The following is a 15887-nucleotide window of genomic DNA, read 5'->3' as shown; positions in this document are numbered from 1 at the left end:
TAAAATGTAATACTGAACACATCCTACCTCTGGTCCTGGAGGCCCATTCGGTCCTTGTGCCCCTATTTCTCCAATTTTACCCTGTTTACAACACAGAAATGACAAATCAGATAAGAAACGTTTTTGGAACTATTTTGTTCACCTTCTGTCTGAATTCTCTCCTACAATACTACTTCCTCACTGGCTCCACTTCGATAATGTACAACGTATTCTGTATATATTTTTTTCAACATGAAACTATAACTTAATGTGATGGTACATAATGTTCTTCTAGGCATTTGATACTATTCAATTAAAGCTTAAATACACTGAAGGGTGTAGCGTAAACAGTAAACAAAGCACTGCTCAGTCTCAATTTAATGCTGCATGTACACTTTGTATGTTATCAGACTTAATGTCTGATAACATACTTTCGGTCACTCTGTCAGTCATTAGTCACTCCCATATATCTCTTTAATAATCTTTATTTTTAATACTTGATCAGACTTTCTGGTTTCACTACAGGCCTGTAGTGGAGAAAATCAGTGAAAATCTATGCAAACTAAAGCTGTTTGCTGAAACAATACTGAATTGATGTAGGCTGGATTGTGTGAACTACGTGGTAGTACAGTGAATCTTCTTTCTCTTCTTGTAGTTACAATGGGATTATTGTCTTTCCTTGAAACAGCACCTTGACCTGTTTATTAATAATCCTACAGGAGATTGTTTAGTGTGTCATCTTTTTTCTTACTCTGACTTTGGTTCTGCTGACAAGCAAACAAAGAGCTGTTTATTCCACTTTTTATTTTTCCTCATCGGCGCTTTCTACCCACAAAGTAGAAGATAAAGCTGATGTGTTTTGGCTGTGACTGAATTAACTTCAGTTTACGAGCCAAAATAAAAACAAAAAAACAAGAAAACAGTCCAGACCTCATTGCAGCACATTATGTTTACTTGGCTTTGACTATAAAAGCTGAACAAAACGTGGATATAAAAAAAAAAAAACGTTGCAAACACATAAACATGGAAAGGCTAGAATAAATAAGGCTTTGGTTGCACAGACACATACACACTCACACAAACATACCGGTGGTCCTGGTTTCCCTCTGGGCCCAGTGAGACCAGGTGCTCCAACAGCACCCTGAGAGATACAGACACAATAGTCTTACACTGGTCACATACTATTTGTGTTTGTTTTCATCTATTTTCATATGACTGAGTGCATGTCTGAATATGCCCATGAATACAAACCATTATTCAGATGGGACAAGCATTATGTGATGGTGTCATGTGATTAATCAATCAACATCTGCATTTATTGAAACACAAAGAGGAAATTCTTTGACAGATTCTGTTACTGTGCAATCATTTGCCAAAGCAGGAGGAAAACAAAGATTAATTTTAGTTGTGTTATTAGGGTAAACATGTCTCTCACAAACAATGAGTAGTGTGCAGGGATTTTTTTTTTATTTTTTTAAAGTAAAGTCATGACTGATAAAATCTATTATTTTTCATAAATTGTTGCCACTGGATGGCATCTTGTGTGATAGGACACTTACCTTATCACCTTGGTAACCCATCTCTCCTGGCTCGCCCCTTTGTCCCACTTCACCCTAGATTTCATAGTATCATACAGAGATATAACACAACACTACCCTGCTACAGCGACCACAATATGAACGCAGGTAAGTGATAGACAATATCTCTACATGGGTCAAATGTACAATACATGCATATTGTGCAGCAACACCTCACAATAATTCAGTTTGATAGCAGCTGGACTTAAATATTACAAAAACAAATGTCTCCACTGTAAGGCACCATTCAACTTAATATGTAGCAATATCAGTAGTTAACATTAAGAACTGCTGACACAGTTTATTATGATATTGAATCTGATTTTTGCACTGGTCGATGTGTTATCAAAATGTCTATAGGAATTCCTTCTAATATGTCCGAGATGGGCTATTGACACGTTACATACAGATGCACTCCAATAATATAAATATTTAGATCACCTTATCACCTTTCAATCCAGGCAGGCCGGCTCGTCCTGCTGGGCCCTGCCACCGAGAGAAGAGAGGAGGGGAGGAAAGATGAAGAATCAGTCAGTCCGAGAGAAGGAGGGAAAACGAAGGAGGCCGGTCAAGTTTTGAAACTAATTTGTTATAAAAGTTATTCCTCACGTTATGTTATCTTTATACATTATGACAAGTCAGCATACTGTACTCTATGTATACACGGTGATACTCAATGACTTAAATGTTGGACGTGACCCATCATTACACACACACATTTTACAGATTATCTAAATGAACTAACAGCAGAGTGCAGAATTTCCCTAAAATTTAGAGCATCAGCAGAAGCCTATATCTATCCTACCTGAGGTCCCACCAGACCAGACAGTCCTCGTGGTCCCTCAGGCCCCAGGTCCCCCTGTGGAGAGAAGGACACAAAGGAATTTATGCATCTTAAATACACAGAGCCATAAGCACACACTTCTCAAACTGCCCCAGGCTTGTTGTCTGACACTCGATGTCATTTCCAACCCTAAATATTTCTGATCCCCTCCTAACCTTATTCTGGCATGAACACTAGCTGCTGTTTCCTACACAAAGCATTCCTTTCTGTCACAACCTTACAACAGAACTAAGCAGTGCTGACAGTGTATCCAGTCGCTTTGTAAGGGTCCAGGCTTTGCCCTGCTTACTACTTCCAGCCCACAACATCCACTCTAATTGACAGGGGCGAGGTGAGACCGACCAGAAAATGTGTCTGGACCGAAAAGTGCCCTGCTAAAGTAGACATGCTGGCCACTGATGGGGTGGTTTTTACTGTGTCTGCGCTAACTGGCAGGAGCAATGATGTGGTGACAACAATGTGTGTATGTTTAGGTATGTTTGAGCACATGCACGTTGTACCATTCACAAAGACACACACACACACACACACACACACACACACACACACACACACACACACACACACACACACAACACATCAAACTAAATACAGCCTTTGCACATGTACTATATATAGGCATGGAATCCTGTGTGGTCAACTTTTTATTGAGGAGAGGTTTTTTTTTAAATACTAGGAAGGGTTGAAGGTAATGGGAGTAAGTGTGAAGAGATGTCCCAGGTAAACAGGGAGAAGTAAAAACAATGTCTGCGCTAAACAAGGAAAGAATGTTGAACACGAATAAATACAAAAACAATGGGAAAGTCTGAGCTTTGAGTCGGGTTTTTTTTTGCAGTTAAAGGCTTGAAATTGAAAAGTTCCTATCAAAACAAAACTTTTTTTTTTTTTTTTTTTTTTTTTTTTTTTTACTAAACTACCACTACAAACAACCAATCTACTAGTCTGACCAGAAAATGTGTCTGGACCGAAAAGTGCCCTGCTAAAGTAGACATGCTGGCCACTGATGGGGTGGTTTTTACTGTGTCTGCGCTAACTGGCAGGAGCAATGATGTGGTGACAACAATGTGTGTATGTTTAGGTATGTTTGAGCACATGCACGTTGTACCATTCACAAAGACACACACACACACACACACACACACACACACACACACACACACACACACACACACACACACAAACACATCAAACTAAATACAGCCTTTGCACATGTACTATATATAGGCATGGAATCCTGTGTGGTCAACTTTTTATTGAGGAGAGGTTTTTTTTTAAATACTAGGAAGGGTTGAAGGTAATGGGAGTAAGTGTGAAGAGATGTCCCAGGTAAACAGGGAGAAGTAAAAACAATGTCTGCGCTAAACAAGGAAAGAATGTTGAACACGAATAAATACAAAAACAATGGGAAAGTCTGAGCTTTGAGTCGGGTTTTTTTTTGCAGTTAAAGGCTTGAAATTGAAAAGTTCCTATCAAAACAAAACTTTTTTTTTTTTTTTTTTTTTTTTTTTTTTTACTAAACTACCACTACAAACAACCAATCTACTAGTCTGACCAGAAAATGTGTCTGGACCGAAAAGTGCCCTGCTAAAGTAGACATGCTGGCCACTGATGGGGTGGTTTTTACTGTGTCTGCGCTAACTGGCAGGAGCAATGATGTGGTGACAACAATGTGTGTATGTTTAGGTATGTTTGAGCACATGCACGTTGTACCATTCACAAAGACACACACACACACACACACACACACACACACAACACATCAAACTAAATACAGCCTTTGCACATGTACTATATATAGGCATGGAATCCTGTGTGGTCAACTTTTTATTGAGGAGAGGTTTTTTTTTAAATACTAGGAAGGGTTGAAGGTAATGGGAGTAAGTGTGAAGAGATGTCCCAGGTAAACAGGGAGAAGTAAAAACAATGTCTGCGCTAAACAAGGAAAGAATGTTGAACACGAATAAATACAAAAACAATGGGAAAGTCTGAGCTTTGAGTCGGGGTTTTTTTTTGCAGTTAAAGGCTTGAAATTGAAAAGTTCCTATCAAAACAAAATTTTTTTTTTTTTTTTTTTTTTTTTTTTTTTTACTAAACTACCACTACAAACAACCAATCTACTAGTCTGTCCAATGTACAAAGAATGTGAATAAGAGGTGAGTAAGAGAACAAGGACTACGTTATGTCATGAAGTACATGTGGCTTAAACTAGGAGTCCATCTGGACCCTGTAGGCTTGATGTGTTTGATGGTCGGGCTCCGCTGTGGTACTGCAGCAGCATGGACACAAATCACATGCGCTCCATGAAAAGAGGCTTTCAATAGAGAACACGTGAAAAATGACAGAGACAGGAAGAGAAGAACCCCCTCCCACCACCCCGAAACTCTGGTGTCCACCAGTCCAGCTGAAGTGATCTGGTACATCAACATCCCACACAGAGCCTTTCCTCAAACCACTAAGATGAAGCCTGACTTCCAGGTGGTTAGAGATCACCCAAACCACTATCTGCCAGCCGCACAGGAAGACAAGTGACTCAAGACTTGATGAAAACCAGACCGCTGCATTCCTCTACATCTTGTTTCAACATAACCATCGTAGCCTCAGAAAATCCCAATCAAACATAAAATGCTTCTGCAACATTTGTGCTTGTGATTTCAAGTGTCTCATATTCAGATGAGGTTTAAGACATTTGCATTTACACTTAGCCGCATACATGTGTCTCTGTTAGCCACGTTACAAATCCGATTGGCTACATACCGGTCAGGGTTGGCCCTCCTACGGGCCTCAAGGAGGTGGTAAAGCACTTAAAGCTGCTTGTTAACCACCACTGTACATCTTGATAGTACAACATGTATAGAAATAGCTTAGCTTTTTCCTTGCCATTTTAATGAGACAGTGAACAATAGCTAATTTCGGTGTAATTGTAGGGTAACTTTAGCTTCTGTTACTGAAAAGAAAGAGGAGACATACCATGAATGTATTCAGACAATTAGACCAATGAGTGGCAATTTCCACAGACTACTTCCTGAAGTAGATGTAAAGCAGGTGGCCCAAATGCCTAAAATAACTGTAATGTTCACACACACCTACTTTTCCTGTCCGTCTCTACTACCACTGTCAAATAAATCCATAACTGCGATTAGAAAAATAAAACAAGATTGCATGACATGGCTAAGTGTAAATGGGGAAAATACAATTATATTACTGTGTATGTAGGACTAACAACATCATGTAATGATCAAAACGTAGTTGAAGCGAGAGCATTAAAGTAGTTAAAAAAAAAAATAAAGCATTATAAAATTTCAAACAACTATTTTGGGATTAACCTCACTTCTTTTGTTTTTCATTTAGGCTGTGAACGAGTGTCTGGCTGCATCACATTTTGCTGAGTCACATACTGGCAGAGACATCAAGAGCATACCAGAATGAACACTCGCTGTTTCTGCTCTCTTTGTGATTACTTAACTAAAAGTCCAACCCTGTGTAATTGCCTTCCAATGAACGAGTGATCACAAACAAAGCCACAAGGGTGTGACTGACACTGCGGAGTGAAAATGAGAACTAGATGTCAAATTACATTTCTTTGTACAATCTACCCTGTGTTCAAATCACCCAGCAGGAGAACAGACTAAATAAACACTGGGGATTAAAAAGTTGAGAGTATTTTGGCTCTTAATGATTATTATAAAGTACTTACTGGCAATAACTTGTTTATAAAAAGAGGTCAGATTTAATTCCAACTTATTAAAATCTCAGCTTCTTTATGGTTTGTTTTTTGGAGAGGAAAGGAGAGGAAAGGAGAGGAAAAGAAAGGAAAGGAAAGGAAAGGAAAGGAAAGGAAAGGAAAGGAAAGGAAAGGAAAGGAAAGGAAAGGAAAGGAAAGGAAAGGAAAGGAAAGGAAAGGAAAGGAAAGGAAAGGAAAGGAAAGGAAAGGAAAGGAAAGGAAGAGACATGCTGGCCACAAGGTTTTATTCCAACATCTGATTCTGTTCATATTATGACCGAAGCTATTCTGCCACACATCTGTCACATTTTTGTCAGTGTCCACTCTTTCCTCATATCACTGACATATCACTGAGGGTTGCTTCTGTTATTATCAGTGCATGTCCTTTAAGAAAAGGGACTGACATGCCAAGGAAGACAATAAATTAGACAGCCAACATCTCTGATTATTTTTTCAGATAATTAGGTTAGGTTAGGTAGTTACTTTATTAATCCCCGAGGGGAAATTTTTTTGCTACAGCAGCATACAGAAGCAATAGATAGTAATAGAACAATAGAAAAGCAATAAAATAGCAGTAAAATAGCAGTAAAAACTATAAAATATAAAATTCACAGTATATACAGTACAGTATATATCTATATATATTATATACAAACAACCAAGAAACACAGTCAACAGTGTTATTGTTAATGAGAAATGGGACAGATTTACTACGAGTTGTCATTTCACCACTGCTTCTGACTGAGCATGGAATTTTAATTTTCTTTTGCTGATGTCTGCAGTTATAACACATATATTGTACATATATCAAAAATAACCGCTGATTGGACTTAAACAAAAACTTTCAGCCATTCAGAGAAATCCGTAGGATATCTTGAATTACAGTGTCCTCTGAATTTTACAAAGACAAAATGGGAATAAAATGAGGACCAGTGTGTGTGTGTGTTTGTGTGTGTGTGTGTGTGTGTGTGTGTGTGTGTGTGTGTGTGTGTGTGTGTGTGTGTGTGTGTGTGTGTGTGTGTGCGTGTGTAATGCAGCCCATTCATGTAGGCAAGCATGCACATCTGTGTCACATCCTGCCCGGAGGCTGCAGATGGAAATTAGCTCGTACAAAGCATCTTTCCTCTTTTCGAGATGAATGTATTTTGTAAACGCTCGCTGTTATAAATCAATTTAATAAACTATAACTCAAAATCTAAAAAAATGTCTTTAAACAGCCATCTGTGATGCATCAACTCAGACTGAGACCTAAAACATTAGTTCAAAGCCGTCTGAAAGGACACTGAATGAAATTTAAAACATCAAGTGGTTTTACTTCAAAGCTGCTGTATTCTTTATATTTCTGCTTGCTTTAGATTTGTAACGCTCTGCATGATAATATCCTTGTTTAATTAAGAATAAAACACTTAAAGATAGCCTTTGCATTTTTCGTGTCTGACTGTGTCGGTAGTAAAGATGACTTACAGCCAGCGGTTGAAGTGAAGGTTGAGGAAACCCCATCCCTCCAGATGTGTCTACCGCCACACAGTGACCCCTCAAACACCCCAATAAATCCAATACAATGAGGGCAGCAAGTTGGGGTAAATGAAGCTTGAAAGGATGGCACAGGGATGGTGTCGTATACAGTTGTATCAATTTTGCTGACATGGACATCTGGATGTTTTAGAGGTTTCTGTAAACTCAGACAGTAGTACATTCTGCAGTAAAAAAAAACAAAAAAAACCAGCTTGTTCTGTCGGAGACCTCTGGCCATCTGGACTTTTTCCTCACTTTAGTAATGAGACAACACCTCCCAGGTGGTTATGCCAGTAACATTTAAGGCCTATGAATGTTTTTTCTAACACCACCACATAGTGGTTGATTACAGAAACTGAGTGAGATAGTGGTGAATGACTGATTTGGTAACTAGACCCTGATGTTCTTTGATTTCCAAAAAGTACTTTTGACATGCTGTATGTCAGAATTTGATATCTTTATGTTCACATCACTTCCCCCAACCAGGAAAACTGTGGTTAGAGCCGATAATGCCGACAAGTGACTTATTACGCAGGTAAGGATCAACTTTTAAATGTGCCATTCTTGGCCTGACTGGTTTGTTGGGAGGTTTTATGCTCTTCCAAGATGCACTACAGAGTCTCTACAATCCACTCAATGGATGCTTTTTTTAAATTTAAGTATTTCATCTTACAATATATAAACTTATCTGGTCCTTATCTTTATGCAGACCAATTTTTGTACAGTTACTAATGTCAGTGAGGAAGGCAGAATTGGATAAGAAAGCAAAATTGGTTTGCTACCAGTAATTTTGTTTAATTAATGATTGAGATAAGTGATTGGCTGAGATGACAGAAAAACAAAACATGACGGTGGTAATTAGCTTGACTCATGGAATATTGTACATCATATCAACATTAGTGAAGCTGTAATGCAGTAACCGTTCAAGCTCTACTCTCTGTATACCTCCCAAAAGGCCAGTTCCTCTATACCTCTCAACTTAAACTATTTCCAGCATCTGGACTTTTTAAACTTGTTAAGCCCATGTCTATTTCTGAAATCTCATCCTATGGAAATTCTATTTATTCAAGTCCCTGTGGATTACCATGTCCTACTGGTGGCCAAACTCTAAACATGCATGAAACAGCGCTTTGCAGTCCCCTGAACTCAACACAACAACTTTAGTGGTGGCAGTGATCAACAGTGAGAAACATACTACTTCCATCAAAAACACAGAACTCTGGTTTAAGTGATGTAGCAGCATGGACATTCATTGTCATCACTCACGGAGCAACACAGCACATCCTGCTATCCATCATCCAAACTTCCATCTAACCTCTAAATACAGACAAGCAGAATACAAGATGGACAAACAAGCACTCATGGAAACAAGTGCAAGGACACAGAGAGGCAGAATTGTGAGCCAAACAAAGTGCCGATAGACCTTTTTCACAGCAGACATTTTGACTTCATGGAACTGAGACATTTGACTCTCTGTTCCATTAAGTGTCCCAGTAAGCCGTGACAGTGAACCAACATACACAAAAGCAGGAAATCCGTTTTGTGAAACGCTGCCATCATCAATACACCTGTGTTTTCGCTACAATGACGAGTCAAAATGTATGCCATGAAAAAGTCTATCAAGTGAGGAAAATATAACACGAATAAAAAAAACTATTACTCACCCTCAGACCAGGAAAGCCGCTAATGCCAGCCCCACCAACAGGCCCCTGTGAAACATCACAGCAACATCCTAAGTACACAGGACAGGACATTTACAGTATTGAAAATTCCTCATTCCTGAGACTACATTGGAAAGAAACCTAAACTCTTGAATGATAAATGTTTTTTATTTTCATCAATTGGTGCGAAAGATTTATGTACAACAAACCCATAACCCATTTGTGTGTGTGTGTGTATTACATAAAAATATTGGAAGTGATGACAAAACGCCTTAACAAATATCAAAAACAATACAAAAGAACTTAGTTTATGGAACTAATCAAGTTTATGCAGGAACTAATAGTTCAGTCCGGTGCACTTGTGCACACGCTCCCTTATGAGAGAAGACAAGTGACAATCCAGACTTTGGAGATCAAAAAATGAAATGATAAAAGATAGAAAATAAAAAAAAATAAAAAAAACTATTTCCCAGGGAGGTGGACAAGAATTCTCACCTCATTGCCATCTGGACCAGGAGGCCCCCTCTCGCCTACATCCCCCACCACACCCTGTGAGGAAAACACATCCACATTCAAGTAAGTAAGTCAGGGAATTCTATGCTCAGATTGTAATATGCAGCCTCCTCCATGCAGCTAAATGAACTTAGGTTCCGTATTTCTATCCTCTGATTTCACTAAATTTCTATATTCTCTATTATGCAATGCATTTAGCCTTTCCTTGACATAAAGCATTAAACATCTAATTTCCTCAAGTGATTGTTCACCATTAACTTCACATGGACAACTTTACATGAAAATGATGCTTATGCAATGAAGCAAGATTTCCCAGTATATAAACAAGACATCACTGTTCGCGAAAAAAAACCAAAAACTTGAAATATAACAGACGCTGGGCTATCTGCCAGCTTGGCAACATCCACACGGAGAAGCTAAGGCTTGTTTTTAAAACATTTACTTTTCACAGTGTGAGGGACCAAACCAGACATTCCATCAGTCTCCATCCTAATCTAACTATTTTCTCCTTGCCCACCCAGATAAAACTTCTCAGGACCAATGCCAGGGTACATATGATTTACCATATCTTGGATAGCGTATGGTTTTTTATGTAGTATTATTGTCTCTTTTCTTTATGCACTACTCAGTGTCCTGCTGCTTTTGCACATTCAGAACAGCAGGATACAAATGAATCTCCTTTACATGCCCCTGGGGCTTTTGTGGATATGAAGTGCTGCTGTGTTGGGTGGACACACTGTGTACATTATGAGATGGATAGCATTTACATCAGTTTTTACGATCTGCCTGATTTTCCACACAAGATAACACATTAATTTACACTTGCAACTGCCCCACATAACTAGTAACAGATGGCAAAGGAGCATGTTTAGGCAACTATGAACTATGGCAGAAACCAAAATGGATTCATTATTACGTGTCTTCCTTTGGAGCCAGGTTTTCCAACAGGACCAGGAATGCCCTTGAAAAGAAAAACAAGCAGATAGATGAAATTCAAATATGGGGAATGAAACCAGGGAAATGGTTTAATAGTAAGTTTTAGGACTGAACGTAGCAGATTTCTGCAGGCTTTGGGACAGTAAGAACTCGTAACTCTTTTATTCTCATCTATTCGAATAGAATCTACGTATAAATAAGAAAAAATAATATTAGCTGGTGACATAATCTTGGTACAGAGATTCTACTGTAAACCATAATTAAAAAACGGTTTCATCATAATGAATTAATGGTTCCCTTAGGACAAACCGAAATAATGTGCAACAAGCCATAATAAAGCCATAAAGACTGTGATTTTCTTGAAACTGGAATCTCACAAAAATGAAGGAATGCGTAATGTTACTCAACCATAGCCTAAAAGGAAAATAATTTTTTTTACTGTGGCTAGCAATTAGTAGATCAACATTAATCAAAATTATTCTGGACCAGAGCTGACTGCAAAATGTTGATTAGAGCAAAGAGCTACAACCAAAAAAAATCTCATGAAAGTTGGTATCAATCAAACCTCAGTCAGAAGACAATGTCAGAGAAAACAAATGGAGAACGATGGTGTTAGAGGATAATGAAAATAATACTGTGACCGAAAAAATATGTCAAAGAGCACAGGAATCGTGATTAAAGCCCTTAACGTGGGCAATTAAAATTAACAGACGTCACTTACTTTTGCCCCCTCCAGCCCTAGTGGCCCGGCAACACCAGGAGGCCCAATGAAACCCTGAAAATGATCAATATGTCATATCACAATATTGTCTGAATAGGACAACAAAACTTTTCACCAAAAATGTTTATAACATTTTTCTAGTGTGAAACAGTATTTCATTAGTATCTGCAAATGAGCCATTACAAGTAAAAGGCTTATCTTACTGTAATTGGTTATTCATTTTTGGCCAATATACCCCTAAAATATACATTATCTACTGCAGCCTCCATGACATGGATATAAAATATGTTCTCTGAAGATAACAGACAGTTGCAGCTAAAGAACTATCATATTATTAATATAAATCCCCCAACTCGGTTGTAGTTGTTATGTATAGTACGAGTCATTTGTGCCACCCTGTCTCTTTTCCTCTCTCACACACACACTTACACGTCTACCTTATCAGTACACCGTCTGGCTTTGTAGCTCCTTTTCATCCTGCCAGTCTCGGTCTGACATAGTAATCCCAGCTATCCTCTTTCTCCGAGCTGAAATGCTGCACTTAAGTCCCTTCTCTCACTAGCTTGTTTGACCCCTTTCCCTCTGCGTTCAAACTTTCTCCCATCTGTTTCTCTTCCATCCTGCTCTCTCTCTCTCTCTCTCTCTCCTCTGTTCGCCTGTTTTCGGGGCATTCTTCGCTGAGGAATCGCCGATAGAATGAGTCAGCACTCACAGTGACAACCCAGAGTCGACCAGCGCACGCCAGCAGACTCTGATAAGGCAGTGTGTCAGAAAATACAGTCTCTGTGGAGCAAGGCTGAAGCCCTGACACTGTGTTAATCCTGTCAGGAAATAAAGTGTTCAAGTCCAGAAGAAAAGAGGGCCGAATGAGTTACTTGTACTTACTCGGACACCTTTAGGCCCAGGGATACCTTGTGGTCCAGCTGAGCCCTGCAAAAAAGGAACGACTCTGGTGAGGAGGAACTATTGTCACAGTACACCACGCTCATTGATCTTCACAAGGTGAGGCAAAGCTAAACACGTCAGACTGAATGGTTTGATAAGAGAAATGCAGTTGGCTGGAGAGAGTTGACTGATGATTAAAAGAAAATAGGAACTATTTTTGTGTTTTTCACTGCACCTGCCTGCCAGGGTAACCTGCAGCCCCAGCTTCTCCTGGAGGTCCTGGTATGCCCTGCAGAGAAGAGAAAGAGAAGCGGAGAGAGAGAAAGAGAGAATGAATGAACAGTGAATGGGGGAGATTAGGTGGATGGATAAAGTGAAAGAGGAGAAACACAGACTTCTACAAGCTCTGCCAGCAGGAATAAAACAAGCACTGTTCATTCTTTACAAGCCCGTCTACTAACTGTACCTTTCTGCACCCCTCCAGCACACCCCTCTCTCACTGTCTCACTTTTCTGTTGTTTCAGCCCAACGTAACAGGGCTTGTTACTTGTTAGCACTTTGACAAGCTGAAGAGTTTTTCCATCAAGATAAGATGGATTAAAAAAAAAGGATAAAAGGAACTGCTGACTCGAGGGGACAGCTGAAGGAGTGGTGGAACTAGAACTAGTTAGTGTATATATGATTGTGTAACTACTGCACTACACAATGTGTCTAAACCAAGCGGTAACCAACAGTGATGTCACCCACTGGTTTGTGAACTGCCGTTATGAAGCCTCCAGTTCAGATATTGGCCGGCGACATCCTGCTAGTTTGGAGCAGTTTGGAGTCAGAAGTGACCATATTTGACCATATTTGGACAAGCTGGGAGGGAGCGAGAGGTGGATCTGACTCAATCTGATTGGAAAGCCGATGATACCACATCCCGCCTACCGATAGCTGTAACCTGACTGCACCACAGGCCTGTCAATCAAACAGACACGCCCCAAAAACATTTCTGTTTGAAGCTTATTTTCTGATTATTGACAGGATTATCTTCTGATGAACTGCCAGAAAACTACAAAGGAGGAGTGATTTTAGCAAGAAAAAACAAAATAACTGGAAAAAAATGTATTGACAAGAATGGGAGTCTATGAAGCCGGAGGCTTTTTGGAGCCAACCTCTAATGGTCTAATGGTGTGTATTACACTTTTGTTCGGTCTTTTGTTTGACACACATAGACCATCAGTGCCATAAAAACTGTACTGATGTAATTCAGAAAATATTAAAACCCGTTTAGAATCACACACACAACTACTTACTTGTTCTCCTGGCAGTCCAGGTAGACCTGGATAGCCTTTAGGACCCTTAAAAAAATGAATAAACAAACAGTTTGAGAATATTACAACAACAAAAAAACACAATAATGAACAAGACTACGAGCCTACAGCCATGCTAGCAGCTCTAAAAAGGCTGTAGTTAGAGCTAAATGCAAAAGTCATGCTCACAATAACAACGCTAACATATTCATGTTTAGAAGGTATATTGGTTAACCATCTTAATTCAGCATGATAGTACAAAGCACCAAACACAAAGTACGACTGAGGCTGGAAGGAGGGACATTATCTCTGGTCATGAACTAAAGTATTGGTAAAATCAGTTTTTTTACCTGATGACATTATGTGCAAAATCAAGGTATTGCCAAATTGATTACCATTTTTTTTTTTTTGGGAGGGGGGGGGGGGGACATAAAGGTCAGCACCAAATGTCATGGCAGTCAAATGTTTTATTGACAAGATTTTCCACACAGATCACAGAAAATGATTTCAGAACTGGAATGGTGTGATTCCGGGGGAAATCATGGGATGCAATTTAAAATAAGTGTGATGGTCAATGTTGAAAATGACGGGATGTAAATATCTTGTTTCTGTGTGAGTGAGAGAATGGAAAAAAGATTGAGAAGGGGGGCACTGGTCGAGGTTTTTGGGGCAGTGTGCACATTCAGTGAGATCATCTAAAAGCAGTAGGTGATAATAGTTTGTTTACAATTCAATTTTTCAGAATATTTTTTCTTTGAAACCACATTATTCAGTTTGTCCTTTATAGTTTGGACCAGTCCATGTCCCATTTTGGGTCCTTACAAATGGCTCTTTTGCAGAGGACAGCGTAGGTGAGGTTTAATAAGAAAATGACACAATCAAAACATAAAAGGGTTCTATAAAATGAATATGTGATTCTGCAAAAAGATTTTAAATTCGTTAATGGGAAGTTGACTTGAGTTCTTTTCTAACAGCTTAATCCTGCATTTAGTTAAATAAGCATCTTCTTTGTAAACCAAAAATGATTTGTTTTCCAGTAAATCACAGCGTTTCTTCTCTTAAACTCTATTTTTTTGTTAACTTTGACGTGATTATCAACAACAGATGCTGACAGCTACAAAACACCGGGTCAGGGCCCGGTCAGGATCTTTTTGGGGAAGTCAGAGAACGTCTTGGAAAGTACCACTGACTCTATTATGTGCTTCCAAGGTTGTGACATATGAACCTTCACACTCAACATAAGGCCCTCTTGGGGGTAAAGAGCAAAGACCTCGAGCCAGTCATTTCCTCTGAAAATACCTGATGGGGCACAGTTCATGTGCCGGGTACATTGGTGTGGCCTCCTGGGAGGCAAGGTTAAGGTCAGCTATGTGGAGAGCAGGCTGTCGGACTTTCAATAGGAGGCTACATGGGACAACTGTGCAGACACAGCCATGAGAGTGGGAGGGTGACCTACAAAACAGATTCAGTCTATTCTGCATCAAATGCAGAGTTCAGTTAAGTTCAACGCAAGCAACAGTCATAATTAACAAGACGACAGCAGCGTGCCCCTTTGAGAAAGACACTGGACACCGTGAAGCATTACAAAAATGTGAGTTAATCGATGTAGGGCATGGATGAGTGTGTGAATATGTGTATGGTGATGGACATGGGAAAGAATGCCAGTGTCTTTCATTTTATTCACACAAGCATCCGTGAAATTCTCCTTTTTTTTTTTTTAGGCTTGACACTTGCTGATGATCGAGGACGTGAGGAAGCAGAGGTTATTGTACATTACTGAACCCCCCCCCCCCCCCCCGCCCCCCGGGCAGGGTGCTTTTTCTCTTTCAAATGACCTTTGACTTTGACCTCAAGATCAACATCCGTCTTAAGCGAGGCAAAAGTCACAAAGAACATTGTGCTCTATAAGTCAAATATATACAACATTGCCATAGATTTCATGAAGATGCCTATACAGCAGCAAACTGAGCAACCACCACACAAAATACAAAATAGTTTCTGACCGATCTTTTAAAATACCATCAACATCAGCAACTTCTTCAATTACAAGCAGTTTAAAATACATAATCTTACCAGTGGACCTGGAAATCCATCCGGTCCAGGAAGACCAGACGGGCCTCTCTCACCCTAATGAAACAAACGAAAGAGAGAGCATTGTAACACATCCAGTCCACAAAACAGATAGCAAAAATCTGTTGATCCTATTGCTTTATACAGGTAAAATAGCAATGACAAGCTGT

General features: G+C 39.4%; 1 protein-coding gene across 1 annotated transcript in view; it reads right to left on the bottom strand.

Annotated features, from left to right (window-relative positions):
• Positions 1-15887, bottom strand: part of LOC138200436 (collagen alpha-1(XXIV) chain) — an 82351-nt gene that overhangs the window by 40905 nt on the left and 25559 nt on the right. The window contains exons 7-19 of the mRNA XM_069153103.1: positions 15721-15774; positions 13651-13695; positions 12588-12641; positions 12353-12397; positions 11468-11521; positions 10727-10771; positions 9793-9846; positions 9301-9345; positions 2362-2415; positions 1998-2042; positions 1539-1592; positions 1067-1120; positions 28-81 (exon numbers count right to left, since the gene is read on the bottom strand). Coding sequence (XP_069009204.1) covers positions 28-81; positions 1067-1120; positions 1539-1592; positions 1998-2042; positions 2362-2415; positions 9301-9345; positions 9793-9846; positions 10727-10771; positions 11468-11521; positions 12353-12397; positions 12588-12641; positions 13651-13695; positions 15721-15774 — 657 coding nt within the window. The remainder of the gene's footprint in view (positions 1-27; positions 82-1066; positions 1121-1538; positions 1593-1997; positions 2043-2361; positions 2416-9300; positions 9346-9792; positions 9847-10726; positions 10772-11467; positions 11522-12352; positions 12398-12587; positions 12642-13650; positions 13696-15720; positions 15775-15887) is intronic.

The sequence above is a fragment of the Embiotoca jacksoni genome, unplaced genomic scaffold (assembly GCF_022577435.1).
Source record: "Embiotoca jacksoni isolate LCO1_2020_lvr unplaced genomic scaffold, fEmbJac1.0.p SCAF_19, whole genome shotgun sequence".
Taxonomy (NCBI): Eukaryota; Metazoa; Chordata; class Actinopteri; family Embiotocidae; genus Embiotoca; species Embiotoca jacksoni.
This window is presented reverse-complemented; position numbering and strand designations above follow the sequence as displayed.